At 42.4% G+C, this 21,988-nt stretch overlaps 1 protein-coding gene across 1 annotated transcript; it reads left to right on the top strand.

Annotated features, from left to right (window-relative positions):
* The first annotated feature begins 1,418 nt into the window (after nucleotides 1-1,418).
* LOC109731146 (uncharacterized) lies at nucleotides 1,419-20,895 on the top strand. The gene is made up of 5 exons (XM_020289206.2): nucleotides 1,419-1,514; nucleotides 2,514-2,649; nucleotides 13,995-14,086; nucleotides 15,644-16,139; nucleotides 19,953-20,895. The coding sequence occupies exons 3-5, from the start codon at nucleotides 14,021-14,023 to the stop codon at nucleotides 20,042-20,044; spliced, it is 654 nt and encodes a 217-aa protein (XP_020144795.2). The 5' UTR covers nucleotides 1,419-1,514; nucleotides 2,514-2,649; nucleotides 13,995-14,020; the 3' UTR covers nucleotides 20,045-20,895.
* The last annotated feature ends 1,093 nt before the right edge of the window (nucleotides 20,896-21,988 follow it).

The following is a 21,988-nucleotide window of genomic DNA, read 5'->3' on the forward strand; positions in this document are numbered from 1 at the left end:
CACAGGCCGCAGTGCGGTTTGCACAGGCTGGTGTGACTGGAAAGGTGGTGGAGGAACTGGCTCTGTAATCATGCCGCTTCCCGCACCGCACCAGTGTGAGCCTGAGGCAAAAGCGAGTTCCACCAATGTGGGCACTGGTGAGGCTGAGATGATGTGGGCTGGCAAGGCTGCATCTATGGGCACTGATCAGACTGTATCGATGGGGTCTTGCTATATCACTCTGGCTCATCTCAAACTCCTAACCTCAAGCAATCCTCCTGCCATGGCCTCCCAAAGTGCTTGGATTACCACCATGCGCACCTTGCCCATCCGTGTTTATTATTAACCACACCAAAACGCTGCCATTCCATCCCAAAAGATGAGGATGAGCCTGTAGCATAGTTTGCCCCACACAGTCCTAGCATATGCCTGTTGTCACCGCAGAATTATTAGCAGTGGTCCCGTTCACTCTCAGAAGTGACCACATTTGGCTGGTAAATTACATGGTCGCCCTACTGAAGATTCCATAATATCAAACATATCTAATGGTTTCTGTATTTATTAATTTCTGCCGAACAAGTTTAGCTTTCTTGTACATCCAAGTTCATAGCAGTGTTATTCACAATAGCAAAAGGTTGGAGCAACCCAAATGCTCATCAGCTGGGAGTTAGTGTTTAATGGGCACAGAGTTGGGAAAATGAAAAAGTTCTGGAGATGGGAGGAGGTGATGATGATCACACAACAGTGTAAACGTACTGAATGCCGCTGAACTGCATACTTAAAAAAGGTTAAAATGGTAAGTTTTATGTTATGTATATGTTACCACAATTCTCAGAAGTTAGTAGCCCTCAATCAGACTATTTGCCCAATAGACTCTATTTTGGGGAAATGGTTGTTTCAGCAAAATTTTCGGTGATTGCTGCAAGAACTTCCCAAAGGTGGTGATGGAGTTCCAAGCACAGCTGCATGGGTCTGGCAGAGAATCTGCACAGCCAGGCAGCCCCAGCCCACTTCTCCCCATGTCTGGGCAAGTGTAGGGAGCGTGGGTCTGCCTCCCATCTATTCAACTGCCTCAGTTTCTCTTTCGCACTTTGCCCATGTCTAATAAAAGCAAAAACTTGATGGATTAGAAATTATATTCACCCGGGTCCTTGGGAGACTGAGGCGGGAGGATGGCCTGAGCCTGGGAGTTTGAGACCGGCCTATGCAACATAGTGAGACCCTGTCTCAGAAAGGGAGGGGGGGAGAGACAGAGAGAGAGAGAAATCATGTTCAGAATTCATCCACTCAGTGTTCACTGATGCCTCTCCATCCTCCACTGTCCTCCCCCCCATTACCTGCATGTAGGAAGATTATCTCCTGCCCCTTAGTGTCACATAGCTGTTTATGTGACCTTGGGAATGTCCAGATGTCACAATGGACAGTTACTCAACAGTTACTAAGCATTGGCACATGCCAGGTAGAGGCTAGGCCGTGGGGCTCCAGTGTGGAGACTCACCACGGAGATGGCCACGTGCACAGTCACAGAACAGACGGTAAGTGCGGCCACGCGTGTAGTCACGGGGTGTTGTAGGAACACAGAAAAGTGAAAGTTGAGCCAGTCTGGGCTTGGCAACAAGAGGTGGGGTGACGCAGGTGGTGGGAGAGAGACGGAAAGACGAGGTGGTGTTGGGGTTCATTTCTACCAATCAGCGTTGGGAGGCTCCTTCATCTCCTTCCAGGAGGGTCACAGGAAGCTGGGTCCCAGCTGTCACCGAGCCTGCAGTCTCCCTCCTCCCTTCGTCTTCACCACTGGCAGCCCTGCCCTGCTCCAGCCCTCTGTGCCTGCATCCTCCCGGCCGACCGTGTGCCCACGGGCTCTCGGCCCTGGCTTTGTGCTGCCCCCACCCGGTGTCCTTTCTCCTCCTTCGCCCTTGTCCAGCCTTGAGAGGGGACAGCCTCGCAGAGGCGAGGATCTGAAAGGAGAGGGAGGCAGTGGCAGGGAGCGTCCTCTCTCCAGGTGAACGGTGGAGGTGAATGCACTGGTCATCCACAGCGGCCAGGTGCTGGCTCTGCTTCCTGTCCCCTGTCCCCACAAGCCTGTCAGTCATCAAGGCCACCCCTGAGGCCATGGCTCATGCAATTTATGATGTCCCCTGGGGACTGTTGGGACCCCAACATTAAGCACAGGCCGCTTTCCGTGGCGATTGTATTGGATGGGGTTTTACTGTTTCTGATCCGCCCCACCCTCTCCCGCCCTTCTGCTACCTGCCCGGCATCTCCCGTCTTTCCTTCCCGTGTGCCGCCTGGCATTTCAGGCTTCCGGGAGCACCCAGAGGCACACCATGGCCTTGAGGATGGCACACGAGGCTGAGGTGGGGACCCCGGCCAGGGTCTCCAGACTGGCTACACCCCACTCCACACATTGGCCCGCTCCTTTCACGGCTTTTCTTGGGCATCAAAGGAAGGAAGCAGAAAGGATTGTTGGTGCAGAGATGGGGGGCGCAGTTGGAGTTACTCATGGGAAACACGAAGGAAATCTGTCCCTCCTCCAGCCTGCTGCGCGCTGACAGCTCCTCTCCTGGGTCTCCACCGCCGGCGGCTGCTTCCTTCTGGGGTCCCGGCCCGCAGCCCGAGCGCTGCCCCCACCGAGCAACTGCGGCAGGTGCGGATCTCCCCGGCCCACACCAGGTACCAGTGCTTTTCCGTTTCTGTAAGACTGGCGTCCTCCGCCGCCCTCTCCGCTCCTCTCCCTCTCTCGAGCAGTCTCCACGTGAACCTCTCCCCAGGTCCCTATGGGCTCTCTCCTTCCCAGAGTCTTGTCACTGAGACCAGCACCCCCAAACGTGAAACCCGGCGATCTCTCCAGTGGGGCACAGGCTCTGTGGGGGTTTCAGAGGGAAAAGCAATGTGCTGGCCTAAAGGAATAAATATAAGTGCAAAGTTTATCTGAGCCAAATTTGAGGACTACAACTCTGGAGAGACACAGATTCAAGCCGCCCTGCATATATCCTCTGATTATCAGCAGTTACAGGGGGGTTTTAAAGGAGAAGAGGTGGTTCTTCTTTCCCAAGAATTTACATTGGTTCATAAAAATAGCAGAAGCCATCGACTGGTTGTACATTTTTCTTTGTATCACAAATTCCAGGAACATGCAGATAATGGGTGAGGATAGATAATTTATCAGCTAGTCTGGAAACTACAGGGAAGGAAAGGAAAAAAAAAAAAAACAACTCAAAATGCCTTTAAACAGTTAGTCCCAGGTATGGAGTTAATGAAACTGAGGCCTCATTCTCATGTCTCTCTGGTGATAAATTTTGCATACCTCACATTCTTCAGACTGCCCTGGGCTACTTTTCTTTCTCAGATGTAACAGCTGTAGTCACAATTCATAAATTGGAAATGTAAGATTGTAATATTTCACAGAAATTCCATTTTGTTCTTAACAGCCTTTGCAAATTTAAATGTTGAGCATTTTCCAATGTGTTAATCAGATTAATCAAGACTATATTAATCAGATTGTCTCAAATAACATTTAGTTAACAGGATATAGTTCACTCATGAATTGAAAATACCATTGTCGAAAATGCATTTAATACAGCCAAACTACTGAACATCATAGCTTACCCTAGTCTACCTTGCGTTAGCCTACCCTAGTCTACCTTGCCTTAGCCTACCCTAGTCTACCTTGCGTTAGCCTACCCTAGTCTACCTTACGTTAGCCTATAGTCTGGCAAAATCATCTAATGCAAAGACCACTTTATAAAAAGGTGTTGCATATCTCCTGTAAATTACTGAACACAGTTTACTGCAGGGCAGAGCACCTTTTGTTTGGGAGCTGCGGCCACTGCTGCTGCCCAGCGTCACCGGAGACCATCACACCACATAGCACTGCCTGGGAAAAGATCAAAATTCAAAATTCAAAGTACGGTTTCTACTGAATGCATTTCGCTTTCGCACCATTGTAAAGTCGAAAAGTCAAACCACTGTAAGTCAGGGACATCTGTATAGGCACATGCAAACAATTAGCTTAATTATATGGCTTATCTGATGAAGGGACTGGTAAGGGAAGGCAGAGGTGAGGAGGTGTCCTTTGCAAAAAGGACAAGCAAATTAAATTTCACCAAAACGTGCATGAGTGACACAGATCATATTTATGTACTATGGAGAAATATGCAGAGCTGTGGGTTCTGAAGTCAGACTAACTGATTTCATCCCAGATCTACTACTTACTAGCTCTGTTATATGGGTCAGGTGCTTCCCCTCTCTGTGCCTCAGTTTCCTCGCCTGTAAAGTGGAGATTATAATTATATCCATGTCAGAGAGTTTTTTAGTAGATCAAACAGGATAATGCCTTTAGGTTCTTAGAACCACATGCAGCACACGGTAAATGTCCACAAAATGTTGGCTAGTTCTCATAGCCATTCCCGATGGTCAGTGGCATCGCACGGGCACGCTGTGCTACCAGGGTTACCCACAAGGCGCGTCTGCTGAGAGCACTGGGCTGCTGCACTCACGAGCAGGCGCGTCTTTCCCGGACAGTGCAGGCTGCGTCCTGTAGATTCCTGTTTATATGTACCAGGCAGGCCCTTCTGGCAACACAGGTTTCCCTCAGGCGGATCACAGTACGATTGATTAGTTTTTTTTGTTTTGACTTTAAAATTTTGTTCCCTTTTGAAAAAACAACTTTATTAAGGTATAATTTACATAAGATAAATTTCTTTCCTTCTAGCATACTATCCAGTGATTTTTAGTAAGTTTACGGAGTTCGTTCAACCAATGTCACGATCTAATTTTGGCACTTTTCTGTCACCAAAAGAAATTGGTGCCATCTGCATTCATTCCTGCTCCCCTCAGGCAAGCTCTGCAGTTTGCTGGGAGCTCCGGCTCCAGGCCGGCCGGCCCGGCCCTGTGGGGACCACAACCGACACTTTACACGCATCCCCTAAACTAACTCCTCAGCGAAAGCTGCTGAGCAGTCTTCCACAATGTGCAATTCCTGCAGACAGTAGAAAGTCATCTGTTTCCTTTTCTTTCTTTCTGATTTTAAAATGTGTTTTTTTTAATTGCAAAAGTAATAAATGCTCATTGTAAAATACATAAAAGCACAAAGAACCATAAGGAAGAAAATATAAATTGCCCATAATCAATCTTACCACTAGATGGAACTGTTAACATTTTTAAGTGAATCATATATGCTTTTAAAAAATAAAATAGGATTATATTATAGACACCTTTTTAGAATCTGTTTTTCTTTAGTATAAATACTATTTTAAAATTTTCCTGTTATTAGACATTTCTGTATAATTTTGTGTCTTCCTCCAATTTGTTCCATTATGAGCTCATCATTGGATATCTTTTCCCATTTTCTTCTATTATATATAATACTTTTGAACATCTCTGGAGATCAGTTTCAGCACACATCTCTGTCATTTGTTACACCACACTCTCTCAGGCTAAGTTTTCTAGTTTTAGTAAAGACAGGTTTGCATAGAACATTGTTTGCCTGTGGGATGTCTTTAGAACAGGTTGGGGCTCTTGGTCTGCAAAGCCTTGAGTCCCCTGACCACACTTTTTCTCTTCTGTCTCTTTTCTTACTCTGCGTGACGCCCTGTTTTTGGCCCTGTCCACTGGGGAATTCGCTCTTGCTCAGGCTGGTCTCAAACTTCTGAGCTCAGGCGATCCTCCCGTCTCTGCCTTCCAGAGTGAAAGTGTGTTTCTTTAGTCACCATATGGTTAATTGTGTCTTCTTTTTTGATCTACTCTGACAATCTCTGTTTTTAATAAAAGTGATTATGATATAGTTGTATTAATATACACCACATTTTTACTGTGGTTTATTTTGTTATACTTGTTCTTTGTTTCTATTTTTGTCTTCCACACTTTCTGCCTTTTGTGGTTTTATTAATAATCAAGCATTTTACATGATTCCACTTTTCTCCTTTCTTAGCATATCAATGTTACTTATTCTCTCTCTCTTCTTATTTTTTCAGAGGTTGCCCTAGAGTTTGAAATATACATTTACGACCAATCCAAGTCCACTTTCCAAATAACACTATACGACATCATGGGTACTGCAAGTACCTTATGATAACAAAATAATACTAATTTCTCCTTCCTGTCCCTTGTATCATTGCTGTCATTCATTTCACTTACTTATAGTAAGCTGTAATCATTGAATACATTTTTGCTATTATTATTGTGAACAAATTGTTATCTGTTAGATCAATTCAGGATAAGAAACATAAACATTTTACTTTAACCTACATTTATTTCTTCTCTAATGTTCTTCCTTCCCTTATGTAGATCTGAGTTTCAGACCTATATATATATAAATAATAATTTTCATTCTATCTAAATCTTTTAACATTTCTTAAAGTCAGGTCTACTGGCAACAAAGTCCCTCAATGTTTGCCCTTATTTCTCCTCTACTTTTGGAGGATAATTTCATAAGATACAGAGTTCTAGGCCAGTAGAGTTTTTTTTCTCTCAACACCTTAAATATTTCACTCCACTCCCTGCTTACCTGGTTTCTGAGGAGTAGGATATAATGCTTACCTTTGTGCCACATAGGTGAGGTGTCTTTTTCTTCTGTTTTCTTTCAAGATTTTTTTCTTCGTCTTTGGTTTTCTGAAGTTTAAATATGATATGCCTATGTGTAGTTTCTTGAGATTTTGTTTTGTTTTGTTTACTTTTATCATGCTTGGTGTTCTGTGAGCTTCCGGGATCTGTGTTTGGTGTACGATACTAATTTGGGGGAAATTCTCAGTCATCCTTGCTTCAAATATTTCTTCTGTTTGTTTCTTTTTCTTCTCTTCTGGTATTTCCATTATGCACATGTTACATCTTTTGTAGTTGTCCCAATATTTTTGGATATTCTGTTTCAATTTTTTTTTAGTGTTTTTTCTCTTTGCTTTTCAGGCTTGAAAGTTTCTATTGATATATCCTCAAGTTCAGATTCTTTCTCAGTCTTGTCCAGTCTATTAATGAGCCTATCAATGGCATTCTGCATTTCTGTTATAGCGTTTTTGACATTTAGTGTTTCTTTTTAATTCTATCTTATAATTCCCATCTTTCTGCTTATATTAGCCATTTGTTCTTGCATGTCGCCTACTTTTTCCATTTGATCCCTTAGCATATTAATCAGTTGTTTTAAAGCTACAGTCCAATAGTTCCAACATTCCTGTCATATCTAAGTATGGTTTTAGTGCTTGTTCTGTCTCTTCAAACTGTACTTTTTGCCCTTTTGCATGCCTTGTAATTTTTTGTTGAAAGCTGTACGGGATTCTTATACTGGTTTCTGCTGTGGTTCCAGGAGAGATTTCTGCTTTGGTAAGCTGTGATCCTCTGTGTTTGCCTGTCTGTCTCTCCAACTTAAGGGGCAGCAGTTCGCCTGAGACAATTTGTCTGCCAGATCTAAGAAGAGCTGTTGAATTTTCAGTTTGTTCTGCTTTTTATTTTTTGTTAGGAAAGAGCGGCAACTTTCAAGCTCCTTACATGCCAGACCAGAACCAAACTAGAAGTTCCTTTTGCCTATATTTCAATTGGATTGTCTTTTTATTGTTGATTGTGTTTTTTATACATTCTGGATACAAGTCCTTTGTCAGATATATGACTTGCAAGTATTTCCCCCCATTCTGTGGGTTGTATTTTCATTGCTTTTTTTTTTTCACAAAAGCACAAAAGCTTTTAATTTTGATGACGTTCAATTTATCTGTTTTTTTCTGTTGCTTATGCTTTGGTGTTGTATCCAAGAAACGATTGCCTAACCCAAGATCACAAAGATTTACTCCTATGTTTTATTCTAGGAGTTTTATAGTTTCTTAACATTTAGGTTTATAATTCATTTTAAGTTTTTATATAAGGATTGAGGTGGAATGTCCAGCTTTATTCTTTTACATGTGGATATTCAATTGTCCCACAATAATTTATTTATTGAAAAGGCTATGTTCCTCCCTTGAATTGTCTTGGTAACCTTGTCAGAAAATGAGTTGACCATAACTGAATTTTCTCTAAATAATTTTTAACTTTTTCTTTTTATTTTCATTTCCTATTATTTATGTTTTGCTTTTATATGACACAATAACTATTCAACACAGTACTTCTTTCATCTTCAGTTCTATTATTTTTTCCTCTTTCTTTTTCTTTCTTTTTTTTCAGACGGGGTCTCACTGTGTTGCCAGGCTGAAGTACAGTGGTGCAATCATAGCTCTTTGCAATCTCAAACTCCTAGGTTCCAGCAATCCTCTTGCATCAGCCTCCCAAATAGCTGGGATTACAGGTGTGTGCCACCACACCCAGCTAATTTTCTAATTTTTTGTAGAGATGGGGTCTCACTATCTTGCTCAGGCTGGCTATTATGTTTTTATTTAGATTGGAATAAAAAATGAGGAAAGACATTCTGGATGATTAAATGAGGAGTCAGAATGAACATAGGCTCAAAGCAAGAATGCATGGAAGCACAGAAGATTGTTTCAGAAAAAAAATGAGTTGGTACAGCTGGCTGAAGTTGAGAGAACTTTTATAGCATAGTGGTAGCATTGATGTATGATTTTTAAATGATGGAAAAGTATTAGAAGTAGATTGTGGATAACCATTATAAGTCTGGTCAAGGAGTTTATAATTTATCCTAAAAGTAGTGAGTCAACATTGTTAAAATGTCCATACTACCCAAAGTGATGTATAATTTCAACACAATTCCCATCAAAATAACATCATTTTTCATAGATCTAGAAAAAGCGATTCTAAACTTTACATGGAACCAAAAAAGAGCCCAAATAGCCAAAGCAATCTTAAGCACAAAAACAAATCTGAGGCTGGGCATGGCGGCTCACACTTGCAATCCTAGCACTCTGGGAGGCCAAGGCAGGAGGATCACTTGAGGTCAGGAGTTCAAGATCAGCTGGAGCAAAAGCAAGACCCTGTCTCTACTAAAAATAGAAAAATTAGCCAGACGTGGTGTGTACCTATAGTCCCAGCTATTTGGAAGGCTGAAGCAGAAGGATCACTATAGCCCAGGAATTTGAGGTTGCAGTGAACAATGATGATGCCACAGCACTCTACCCAGGGCAACAGAGCAAGACTCTGTCTCAAAAAAAAAAAAAAAAAAAAATCTGAAGGAATCACATTATCTGACTTCAAATAATACCACAAGACTATAGTAACCAAAGAGTATGGTTATAGTAGAAATATAGACACATACACCAATGGAACAGAATAGAAAACCCCAAAATGAAGCCATATAGCTACAACCAAATGATCTTTGACAAAGCAGACAAAAACATATACTGGATAAATGGCGCCCTGTTCAATAAATGGTGCAGGGAAAATTGGATGGCCATATGCAGAGGAATGAAACAGGATCTGTATCTCTTACCACATACAAAAATTAACTCAAGGTGGATTAAAGACTTAAATGTAAGGCTTGAGACCATAAAAATTCTAGAAGAAAATGTAGCAAAAGCTCTTCTGGACTTTGGCCTATGTGAGGAATTTATGACTAAGACCCCCAAAGCAAATACAGCAACAACAAAAATAAATAAATGGGACTTGATTAGACTAAAAAATTTCTGCACAGCAAAGGAAATAATCACCAGAGTAAATAGATAATTTACAGAGTGTGAGAAAATATTCACAAACTGTACATTTGTCAAAGGGCTAATATCCAGAATCTACAAAGAACTCAAACAAATCAGCAAGAAAAAAGCAAATAACCCCATTAAAAAGTAGGCAAAAAATATGAACAGATTTTCTTCAAAAGAGGATAGAAAAATGGTCAACAAACATATGAAAATATGCTTAACATTACCAGTCATTGGAATGCAAATTAAAACGAGTTACCATCTTACCCCTGTCAGAATGGTCATTATTAAAACATCACAAAACAATAGATGTTGGCATGGATGCAGTGAAAAGGGAATACTTATACACTGTTGTTGGGAATGTAAACTAGTACAACATCTATGGACAACAGCATGGAGATTCCTCAAAGAACTACAAGTAGACCTACCATTTGATCTAGCAATCCCACTACTGGGTATCTACCCAAAGGAAAAGAAGTCATTTTACAAAAAAGACACCTGTATGCAAATGTTTATTACAGCACAATTTGCAGTTGCAAAGATATGGAATCAACCTAAGTACCTGTCAACTGATGAACCAATAAAGAAAATATGGTATACATATACCATGGAATACACTTAGCCACAAAAAGGAATGAAATAATGTCATGTACAGCCACTTGAATGGAACTAAAGACCAGTATCCTAAGGGAAGTATTTCAGGAATGGAAAATCAAATACCACATGTTCTCACTGATAAGTGGCAGCTAAATGAGGGATATATATGGTCACAAGGCGGTGTAATAGATGTTGAAAACTAAGAAGGCCAGGGGACGGAGGGAGGAGGAATAAAAATGTATCTATCGGGTACAATGTACACTATTCTGGTGAGGGGTACACTAAAAACTCTGACTTAACATGATACAATTCATTCATGTAACAAAAACACCTATACCCCTTAAATCTATTGAAATTTCTAAAAATGAGGGGATAGTTATTAGTTGATATGGAGAAAAATGAGGTCTATAAAAACTACACTGTTAATAGAATTGATGATTAACAAGTCCCTATTACCTTTAAGAATTCAATTTTAAGGCTGGGCATGGTGGCTAATACCTGTAATTCTAGCACTTTGGGAGGCCAAGGCAAGAGGATTGCTTGAGACCAGGAGGTTGAATCGCATGAGGCCAGAAGGTTGAATCACATGAGACCAGCCTGAGTAAGAGCGAGACCCTGTCTCTACAAAAAACAGAAAAATCAGCCGGACATGGTGGCACATGTCTGTAGTCCCAGTCACTCGGGAAGCTGAGGCAGGAGGATCTCCAGCCCAGGAGGTTCAGTGAGCTATGGCTACACCACTGCACTCTAGCTGAGGCAACAGGGCAAGACCCTATTTCAAAAAGACAAAAAAAAAAAAATCAATTTTAGTGCATCAGCTACGGTGGAAGCTAAATGCAATTATACAGAAGATTAAATGATAAGAATATAAAAATAGCAAGTACTCAGGTAAAGAAGAGACACAGGTCCATAATTGGTGGTATTTAGATCAGAGTTGAGAAGTTGTATTTTTCCCCCAGATGGAAGAGACTTTGCACGTTTGTAAAGAGGAGAATACGCCATTGGGGAAACATGAGATTGGAGATAAGAGAGAGTGATAGAGCAGCAGGAAGGAAGAAAAAGAAGAGTCCTTGTTGAAGGGGGGGGGGACAATGGCGGGGGAGATAGTCCACAGCAGTCATGAGGAGGATGAAGCACACGCCCGCGGGGGAGAGGAAACTGACAGGAGATGAGCCGAGAGAGCTTTTCCTCCGGGACTGGAGGGAAGGGGGGAGTTGGCTGTGGGCGCGAGTGGAGAAGAGGGTCCCACCCCCGGGAGCTCGTGTGAGGGGCCCTCGCTCTTCTCGGCAGCAGCAGAATTCACTGTGGGAAGTTGCAGGGGCAGCGACTGATGAGTAGAGTGCTCAGGAGCCCCAGCAAGAGCTGCGCTGGGGGCTGGCTCGCAACAGGGCGTCGCTGTTCCCGCGACTTCCCCAGGAACGCTCTCCGGGAAAGGCCGGACGGAAGGGCGGCTGAGGTGTGGGCATTGGCTTGGCTCGGGCAAAAAGCCTGAGGTTAAAAGGATGAGGTGAAGTCAACGTTGAAGTGTGGGAAAGCATCTTTGGCGAATGATCTGTTTCAGCATTGTGAATCCCGACGCTTCAGTGAGAGGGAGACGGCCCCAGCTGCAGCTCAGAGGAGCCGCAGGAGCCTAAACCCCTCTGTGCCCCGTGCCCGCCGTCAACGCCACTGCAATACCGGGGTGAGCCCACGGTTCCTAAATGTTGCTTTGAACACGTGTGTGGAGAGCGGCAGGATTGACTGCTGAAGTTGGACGGCATCTGCCCGAGTTGGCACTGCTGACTGAAGTCGTGTGTGTGTGTGTGTGTGTGTGTGTGTGTGTGTGTGTGTGTGTGTGTGTGTGTGTGTGTGTGTGTGTGTGTGTGTGTGTTTAAATCGCGCCCTCTTCTGCCAGGAGGAGAAGTGAGAAGATTTCTTGTCCCAGGGTGATGGGAGAAGGCAGCCTTCCGTGGTGGACAGCACTGCTGAAAGGTAGCAGCGGTGGCTGGCTCGAGGACACTGAGAGGTTTTAGATGAAGCAGGTTAGAGAAATATTTTCTTTTGCAGGAATCAAGTCATGTTTGCTGGCTGGGAACAGACAGGTCTGTGGTGGGCATGCTGCACTGTATTCCTTTTTTTGCCCTATACATTGATATAGTAATCTCAGTAGTGACTATAACAGACAATGCCTATATATATATACACACACACACACACACACACAAACCTAGAATGGGTTTTTCTGCTTTGGAATGAGGGAGGAATGTAATTGTTTTTGCTGCATCCCAAACACCAAATGAGTGTTTCATCTCAGACACTTACGTCAGTGGCTGCAGCAGCCAGTCAGGACACAGTGGTGCCCAGGAATACATTTTCCCTCCACACACTCCCTTACTTACCAATAAAGGTCTCACTGGATAAGTTAAACCAAGAATGCGGAGTGTCATGGGGTTTATCTGTATTCATTGCTATATAACAATCCACTGAAAACTTAGTGGCTTAAAACAACAGTAATTCATTATTTATCATCACTTTAAAATTGGCTGGCTCAGCTGGGAGGCGGTTCTTCTCCATTTGGGATCAGCTGGGGTCACTCGTGTAGCTGTAGTCATCGAGAGCTGGGGCCGGTGGACCCAGATGGCTTCGCGTACAGGTCTAGTGGCTGGTGCTGGCTGCTGACCTCACACGGTCTCTCCAGAAGGGGCCTCAGACCTCTCCTCGTGGTGGCCCAGGCTCCCAAGGGTGTGAATGAAGTAAAGCTACAAAGCTTCTGAAGGCCTCACAGGACATCACTGACACGATGTCACAGCTATTGGTCAAAGCCAAGCATAAGGCCAGCCCAGAGTCAAGTGTGGGAGGGGACCTAACTGCCACTTACTTATTAATGAGAAAAATTGTGAAGATTCCATGGCCATTTTTAATCCTTCACTAAGGTATTAAAGGAACTCTATTTGCAAAATGCCTCGTAGAGGCAGGGCATGGTGGCTCATGCCTGTAATCCTAGCAATCTGGGAGGCCGAGGTGGGTGGATTGTTTGAGCTCTGGAGTTCGAGACCAGCCTGAGCAAGAGTGAGACCCTGTCTCTACCAAAAAAATAGAAAGAAATTAGCTGGACAACTAAAAAAAAAATATATATATATACATTAATATATATTATATAATATATAATTATTATTATATATTAATATAATTATTATATAATATAATATATTAATATATAATATTAATATATAATATATATTATATATATATGAATTAGCCAGATGTGGTGGTGCATGCCTATAATCCCAGCTACACGGGAGGCTGAGGCAGGAGGATTGCTTACGCCCAGGAGTTTGAGGTTGCTATGAGCTAGGCTGACACCACAGTACTCTACTTTAGCCTGGGCAGCAGGGTGAGACTCTGTCTCAAAAAAAAAAAAAAAAAAAAGCCTAGTAGAGTATCTAGCACAAAGCAAATATTTCAAAATGTTCTTTATTATTATTATTATTACATCTGAGCCTTTTTCTCCTAAATAAAAAACACTTTTTCTGCATAAGGAAGTGCATGAGTTTTTCTTAAAATGAATTGAAAATTAATCAAAATATGTAAGCCAAAAATAAAAAACAATTCATACAGGATTCATGGACCTAGTATTAAACCTGAATATACATGGTACATAAGAATTTGGGATGTTTCAGAGAAAATGTTTGGTTGAAACATGATAAATTTGGCAGACCTAGACTAAAAGAGAAAAACAAAAGAAAAATTTCAATGATATAAAATCTTAAGTGTCCCACTCACAACGTTTGAAGATTTAAAAAGTGTTAATCCTCTCCCTTTGTATTTTATCTGAATTTTGATCCTTGATTTTTGTTTTTGCCTATGCTGCTTTTATAGGAGTTAGCGAATAAAACCCCAGCACAATGTTCCCACTGGGAGACGCCAGCCCGGCTGAAGACAGCACTGAGGCAGTGTCGCCCCAATGCTCGGTATGTGCTTACAGGTTCATAATGCATGCAGGAAACTTTATATTCAAGAACTGTAGAAATTCAAGCTATTGAATACGCACCTGGGAGCTACAGCGAGTACCAACATTCCACTTCAGTGACTTAGCATTTTTTGTTGGGCAAAATAGAGCTCTTCCCAGGTCAGGTGAGCGAGAGTGCTGAGCCGTTTTCTCGATAGTAGTATGGGTTTTAAAGAGCCATTTGCCAACCTTAGTTCACTTTCTATTTGTTGCCCTTGCAGTAGAACCAACTAGGATTAGAAGGAACCCCTGAGCCAGGCGTGGTGGCTCACACTTGTAGTCCCAGCTACTTGGGAGGATCATTTAAGCCCAGGAATTTGAGACCAGCTTGGGAACTCAGGGATCCCCCATCTCAAAACAAATAAATAAATAAATGAAAGGAAACTCAGCGTTGAGAGAAGTGACCCAGATTTTGGCTCGAACCTGAGCCTTCCAGTTTAATGGCCTGAGAAGCCTCTTTAGGAATGATGGGCTCTGTAGGCAGGATGCTGTAGAAAACAAGAGTTTATTCCTTCAATATAGGATTTTAGACAGGAAAAGATACTCTGAGAAATAATTTATTGTTTTTGGTTTGTTTTCTGCCAACAACTATTCCCAAACAACACTCCACAAACACAACCATTTGCTTTGGTAAAGTATTCCAGTGAATAACGATTATTACAGCCTCCTGTGCACTGCCTTCCTGAACATTCTGAGCTCTCTGGAACCAGGATGAAGTGTTAAGTCTAGATGACCTGGCCGTCTTTCTGCTCTGAAAGAAATGTAGCATTATTCAAAACAAGCAAAGGTCATGACCTCCGGCAGCTGTCTGTCTCCAAGGTCACTCATAGAATTTTAGAGTTGAAAAGATCTTCAAGACTTCTGAGTCCAAGTGTAAGTGGCTCATTTTATAACAGGGAGTTTAAGAGACGTGTTTAAATAGTACGTCTTTCGGGAAAAGAATCTGAGATTTGACCTTCTGGTCTCTTTTCCACCGGGCCGTTGGGCCGTAGACATGTACAGCCCGTTTGGGAGAGAGACGACCGCCCAAAAAGACTCAGAGTCCAGAGGCTTGATGCAAAAGAGCAGGAGGTTTTATTTTTAGCGCAGCCCAGGGGTGGACAGCAAGCTAGGGGAGCTGCCGCGCCACTTTTAAGCTTGGGGGGTTTTTTATAAGCTAAAACCGCAGCTGGTGGTTAGGGAGTTTAGGGTGGGGAAATTTCACTGGTCTTGTCTTGTATAACTGGTTGCACTTAGTTCTGGGAACTTGTAACAGCTATAACAGCTATTTCTTGGAAGGGCGGAAGGGGTGTGGGGTCTTGGTTTTCTAAAAGCAAGTGTGGTTACAGAAGCAGAGAGCTGGTTAGGCTAGTTTTGGGTCTTACAGGGCCACTGTTGAGTTGGTTTAGTCAGGCAAAGAGAGCTTCCAGAGAGAACTGCTTCTGTTTTTGTGGTTGTTTGTTATCTTCCTTGTTTCAGGGTCCGCCAGCCTATTACATGTTCATCGATCTCATGACTTCCCACTTTTTTCCCCCCACAGCTGCCAGAATTATATGCATTTGTTGAGAATTTCAGTAAGAAGAGCAAGAAATTAAATCTCCTAAAAACATGTGGTATTTCACTTGATGAAGCACAGAAAATGCTTACTGAAAACCTTAACGCCATGTCCTTTGCCAGGGGCGCTGTCACGGGAAGAGATCCCCAGCGTGTTTTCATGTGCACGGTGGTTAAAGAGGAGGAGAAGCGGGCGGAGGCCATGGCGGAGCTCCTGCACCGCAGCCTGCAGGCGGGCTCGCAGTCGCCGGCGGAGGGAACCTCCAGCTCCGGGCAGCGGCTGTGGCAGTGCGGAATCCCCGCGCCTGCGCACACCTTTCCCCCGGAGATTCTTGAGAAGCACGCGAAGGCTGTGACCCGGTTGGCCAACCTGAAGAAGTTTCAGAGCACCAGAGTTTTATGCAGGCTAGGCCTTCTCAAGGTCAGCCTGGAAAAGTCCCCCTTCGAAGACAAAATTCCTAAATACCTCCTAGTTGACTCAGGTAATCTAAACAGATGAGGCCGTGTGGGAGAAAGGGAGTGGAAAGTTTACGGCAAATTTTACATCAGTTTCTACAGCAGAAATAGTCAAATGTTGACCCATGGAAATCTTGCAGTTCTGGGCTTCATAGCTGCTGCAGGAGTGGCGATACAGTGCACAACAGAGAACATGAAATTCCAGGCTCGAGTCCCAGAGTCGTTCTTGAAAAGGTGTATTATTTAGATACATCACTTAGACGCTCCTTTATGAAATGAGCCGTTTAGACTTGGACCCCAAACCACCCACAGCTCTTTGTTTCTTGTTACATGAAGTTAGCTGAGTATTATCTTGGCTTTGCTGCAATTAAGGGACTTTTTAAGAGATCTTTTTGTTCATGACCAAATTATCCTTTCCTTACTTCTATATCTGGGCTTTCAACAGAGGCCACAACCAATGGGAAGGAACTCTCATTTCTGGTCCTTTAATGGAGAGGGACCCATAAAAGGCCAAAGGCCACACAGGGAAAGTTAAAATAAATACATAATACATATGATGCTAACTTTTAACGAGAAGGGAGTATTTTATACTTCAGCTCTCCATATTACTTATGTAATAGAAGGGAGGTATTATTTGTCATTCTGAGGAGCTATAAAAATAGATTAAATCAACATTTTCACCCCTCTGAAGTAAGTTCTTGATTCAAGATAAGACCATTTTCACAGCAAATATGTTGACACCATCATTTTTATCTTGAAGGTAGTGGGAGAGACAGAAGGAACAGATTTAAAGGAACAGGTTGACTACTCTGAGCACATTTGGTCCAAAGAACCGAAAGAGCCTTTGGTGTAACTCCCGACATTGACATCTTGACAGAGCTTACTGCAGGTTTCAAATATGACTTTGATAGAGTTGTTTTTTGTGTGTTTTGGAGGATAGGCAGGGGTAGAAATTGGAGCAATTGTAGGACTGGCTTAGGTAATCTGCAAACTATACAAGTAAAGTCTGGGACCAGAGAGGAAAAAGCATGAAAAGCAAGAGAATCAATAAGAAGAACTAGTCAAAAACCTATTGAAGAAGAATTCTGGATGTTTGATAAGATCTTGAACATTTATGACTTTGCTGCCAATAGGGGCCGAATTGTCCTTTCTTCCTAATGCCTGTGTTGCCCGCTGTCTACCTAACTTCTGGGGGCCTTTCATGTGGAGTCTCTTCTCTGTCTACATGACCCTCATTTCCTGAGATTCTGCAGGGCAATTTCTGGGATAGGCATCCATATGAAGGATATTCAGTAATTCCTTAGGTTTAATTGATATTGCAACAATTCATCTTCTACTCTTCTACTCAGTCCAGAAGAACTTTAGTATTCCTTGTATGCCAAAGAATACGCACACCTTTTCCCCGGAGACATATCCCAAGCTCTGGGGGAGGAAAAGAGAGGAGGTGTTGCCATTTTGCTCTTCTCCTATCCTATGAACCTCTCTTGCTCAGGCTAAAATCCTGTACAATCATGTAGGTTAGGAGTGTGTTTTACCAAAAATAACAGAGAAACCAAATAGGGGTTGTTTTTCTTATATATTTAAAATTCTGAAGGTAGGAAGACAAGGGTGGAACAATGCTTTTTATTCATTTATTTAATGGGCCCATTGTGATTGTACATATTTGTGGGGTACAATTTGATGTTTCCGTATATATCTATGTTGTCCAATGATCAAATCAGGGTATTTAGCAGGGACCATCACCTTATGGGCTTATCATTTCTTTGTGGTGAGGATCTTCAAAAGCCGCCCTTCTAGCTATTTTATAATATACCATATCCTGTTAATCATCCTCACCCTACTGTGCAGTGGAACACCAGAGAACACCAGAACTTACTCCTCCTATCTAGTCGTACCTTTGTACCCATGGACCAACCTCTCCCCATCCTTCCCGCCTCCCTCTCCTCCCCAGTCTCTGATAACCATGGCTCTACTCTCTGTGCAACAATGCTCTCTGATGTCTCCCAGGACCCAGTCTTCACCATCATTTTGTGTGTGGCTTTTATCTTCACGTCTAACAGACATCTCCATCATCTGTAGGTGCTATGGCCACATTCCAGGCAGGAAGAGGTGGGATAGGACAGAGGGCCACGTTGGTATTTCTGTCCTCTTTTAATAGGGAAGAAATGGTTTTCCAGAACACCCCTCCTCAGATGACTTCTTTCTACACTTTGCTGGCCAGAATTGTGTCCAATCATCACTCCTTCCTGCAAGGAAGGCTGGCGAATTGAGTTCTTAGTGAGCCCTCGCTGTAGCAGAGGTAGGCAGAAGAGGATTGGAGTGGGTATGGAGGAAGCCAACCTATAGTGTCTAACACAGATCATGACATAAAGCTCTTTAGTTGCCGGGCGCGGTGGCTCACGCCTGTAATCCTAGCTCTCTGGGAGGCCGAGGCGGGCGGATTGCTCAAGGTCAGGAGTTCAAAACCAGCCTGAGCAAGAGCAAGACCCCGTCTCTACTATAAAAAAAAAAATAGAAAGAAACTAATTGGCCAACTGATATATATATAAAAATTAGCCGGGCATGGTGGCTCATGCCTGTAGTCCCAGCTACTCGGGAGGCTGAGACAGAAGGATCGCTCGAGCCCAGGAGTTTGAGGTTGCTGTGAGCTAGGCTGACGCCACGGCACTCACACTAGCCTGGGCAACAAAGCGAGACTCTGTCTCAAAAAAAAAAAAAAAAAGCTCTTTAGTTGTCAAAATCATCAACTCTGTGGCCTTCTCTTTCCAAATATCCCCTCCTTCTTTTTACCACCACTTCTTGCTATGCCAGGCCTGCAAAGATCTTGTCAAACTCCCTGAAACTTGGCAATTGGCCTTGGGGACAAACTGTTGAACAGCAACAGTCCCCAGCACCTGTCTTCTATTTCAGGTGTGTCCAGGATATATATAAAGACTCCCTACCAGGCAGACCCAGGGAGGCTGGCTGGGGCAGCGGCAGTGCCTGCTCAACCCCTGAAATGTCACAGGCAACCTACTGAAATGTCACCACCCAGGAAGGATGGTACAGTCGCCTACCAGAAATAGACCAGCCCTCTGCTTGTCCACTGTACCTGTTATTCTCCTATGCTCTTTATATTGATCTTGGCTCTGTAGTCCCTGGTTTTACACTCAAGCTGCTAACTCAGCCTTGCTTTTGTTGTTGTTTTTAGCTTTACAGTGTATTTAGTCATGAAAGGAGCTGAAGGGAAGGGAAAGGGGGATGTCTGCTGAGTGGGGGAACATGCCATTTATCTTGGCTTGCTTCTCCTTGGCTCACTGGTTCCTTGAAGGGATTGAAACTACTAATGACACTCCAAGCTGGTAGGCCCTGAAAGAGTATGGGAAACAGCCAAATTCTACCTGAGCCGCTGACCTTTTATACTCAGGGCTTACATTAGCATCTTGAAGCAAATGACACTAAAACAATCTATATACTTCTGGTCAATCTTCCTTGTTATTTTAACCACTTATTAGGGTCCTTCTGTCCTCCCTGTGCGGCTCAGTGCCCTGCAGGGCTCTCCATTTGCACATGCTGTTAGTATCCAAGCGCAGAGTGAGGCGCTCCACTACCTGCCGAGGCCCTGCAGGGTCCACTCAAGCCCAGTCTGCCAGACCCACCCACTTTCCTATTTAGGAGAGGGCTTCAGGTAACATCATAGGGTCTCCCTTTGTTTATAAAGCTTTAAAAACAGCTTTTTGTCAGAAAGAGAAGGAGATTCAAGTTAATCAGAAGTTTATTCTGTCCATGAAGCATCTCTGTGTAACGGGAGGTTGAATAATAACACCATGTGATTCTTTGAATATATGATTCTTTTTCAGAAAAACAATTCTTGGATATACAGGATCTGGAATGGAGATACTTTAAGGATCTTTTGCAAAGTGGAATCACACTAGGAGGCCTTCACTGCTAGACATAAAATGGACACTGAGAAGAGATTTGTGGAGAACCAGGGCATGCCTGATGTCATTTTCCCAACTATAGTTCATAAATCATTGGTTGTTTATCCTCAAATTGATTATCAAAAAGAAAGAACTAATTCTCTTAAATTGGATATGTTGTTTATTAAAATATTTTAGATGTATATTTTTGCGTTGGAGAGCATTGAATCTATACATTCTTTACTTTAAAAAGTAAAGAAGCTGAGTATCTGAACTGAGTCTATACAACACATGTGCAAGGTCCAAAATTAAATCATTAATATGGATTAAAAGATGCAAGTTAATCTGCCAATTAATGTAAGACTGGTTTGGACCTGTGAGACCCATTTGGACCAGAGCTGAAGCAAATATAGATCGTATGAAAAGAAAGGGTGCATATGAAAGAGAACTCCCAAGCAGGAATGGCTCTTTAAGAAATTTTAAGCACATGAGTGAGTCTATCATGATAAAAATATTTCATAAATTCAACAAATGAAAGAATTAACACCTGGGGATATAGAGATTAATCTGAGAACTTTAAAATAATTAATTAACTGCTCAAAGACGAAGGAAGGAAGCAACATCCATGAAACAAGAACAAGAAGATTTGGAAAGGAACAAATTGGAAATCTTGGAAGTAAAAAGTATAGTCACTGAGAATAATAACAACCCTCAATAAGTTATCCCAATGCTACACTGATATTTTTGAACAGAGAGGACTCATGAATTGGAATATAGCACTGAAAAGCTTCTAGATCGAAGCACAGTAAGATAGAGAAGGAAAAGCAATGGAGGGTAGAGTAAGAAGCTGAGAAATATATCCAGTAGAATTTGCAGAAGAAAATAAGCAGAATGAAAAAGATGCGATGTTTGAAAATAAAATGACTGCAAATTTTCCAGAAATGAAGTAACACCAAAGCTTGAATTGAAAAATCTCATTGTTACTAAACAAGATAGTAAAAATAAATTTCTACCTAGAAACACTGTAGCAAAACTATAAAGCATTAAACAAAAAACGAAAAATATAATCTACAAAAAAGAGATGAATTACATACAAAGAAATGACAAATTGACAGCATAACTCTCGTGAACAAGAGCTGTCAGAAGGTGATGGTGTTGTATATGCAAAATGCTGAGGGAAAACAACTGTCCATTTGGAATTCTGTAATTAGCTGAACTTTCTTTAAAGAGTAGAGGTGAAATAAATACATTTAAAAATACATATGTGCCCTGAATTGTTTACTATTCACAATCCTTTACTAAAATTCTAGTAAGGTATGTACTTTAGCAAGAACTCAGAGGAATGTAAGAAAGAATCGTGAGCAATTAAACTGTTAATAACATGTGTGTATAATTGTGTAGATATTAAAATATATTTCTGGATTCTATTTCCTAATATTTTATTTAGAAAATTTGCCGCTATATAAGTGAATTTATTTGGTCATTTCTATTTTTTGCATTATTTTTCAAAACCAGAATTTGTTTTGTTTTGTTTTTGAGACAGAGTCTCACTCTGTTGCCTGGGTAGAGTGCAGTGGTGTAATCATAGCTCATTGCAACCTCTGACTCTTGGGTTCAAGCAATCCTCCTGCCTCAGCCTCCCAAGTAGCTGGGACTCCAAGCACACACCATGACACCCAGCTACATTTTCTAATTTTAGTAGCAACAGGATCTTGCTCTTATTCAGGCTGTTCTTGAACTCTTGAGCTCAAGAGATCCTCCTGCCTCAGCCTCCCAGAATGCGAGGATTATAGGCATGAGCCACCGTACCCTACACCTTGATACTACCTTTGTATCCATATTCAAAATCCCCTTATTGTTTCAAAATTGTCTTTTTCTAGTTGACTTGTTTAAATCAGAATCCAAGCACTATCTAAAGATTGTATTTGGTTATTAGTTCTCTTAAGGTTCTTTGAGTCTAGAGTAGTTCCTCATTG

The sequence above is a fragment of the Microcebus murinus genome, chromosome 12 (genome assembly GCF_040939455.1).
Source record: "Microcebus murinus isolate Inina chromosome 12, M.murinus_Inina_mat1.0, whole genome shotgun sequence".
Taxonomy (NCBI): domain Eukaryota; kingdom Metazoa; phylum Chordata; class Mammalia; order Primates; family Cheirogaleidae; genus Microcebus; species Microcebus murinus.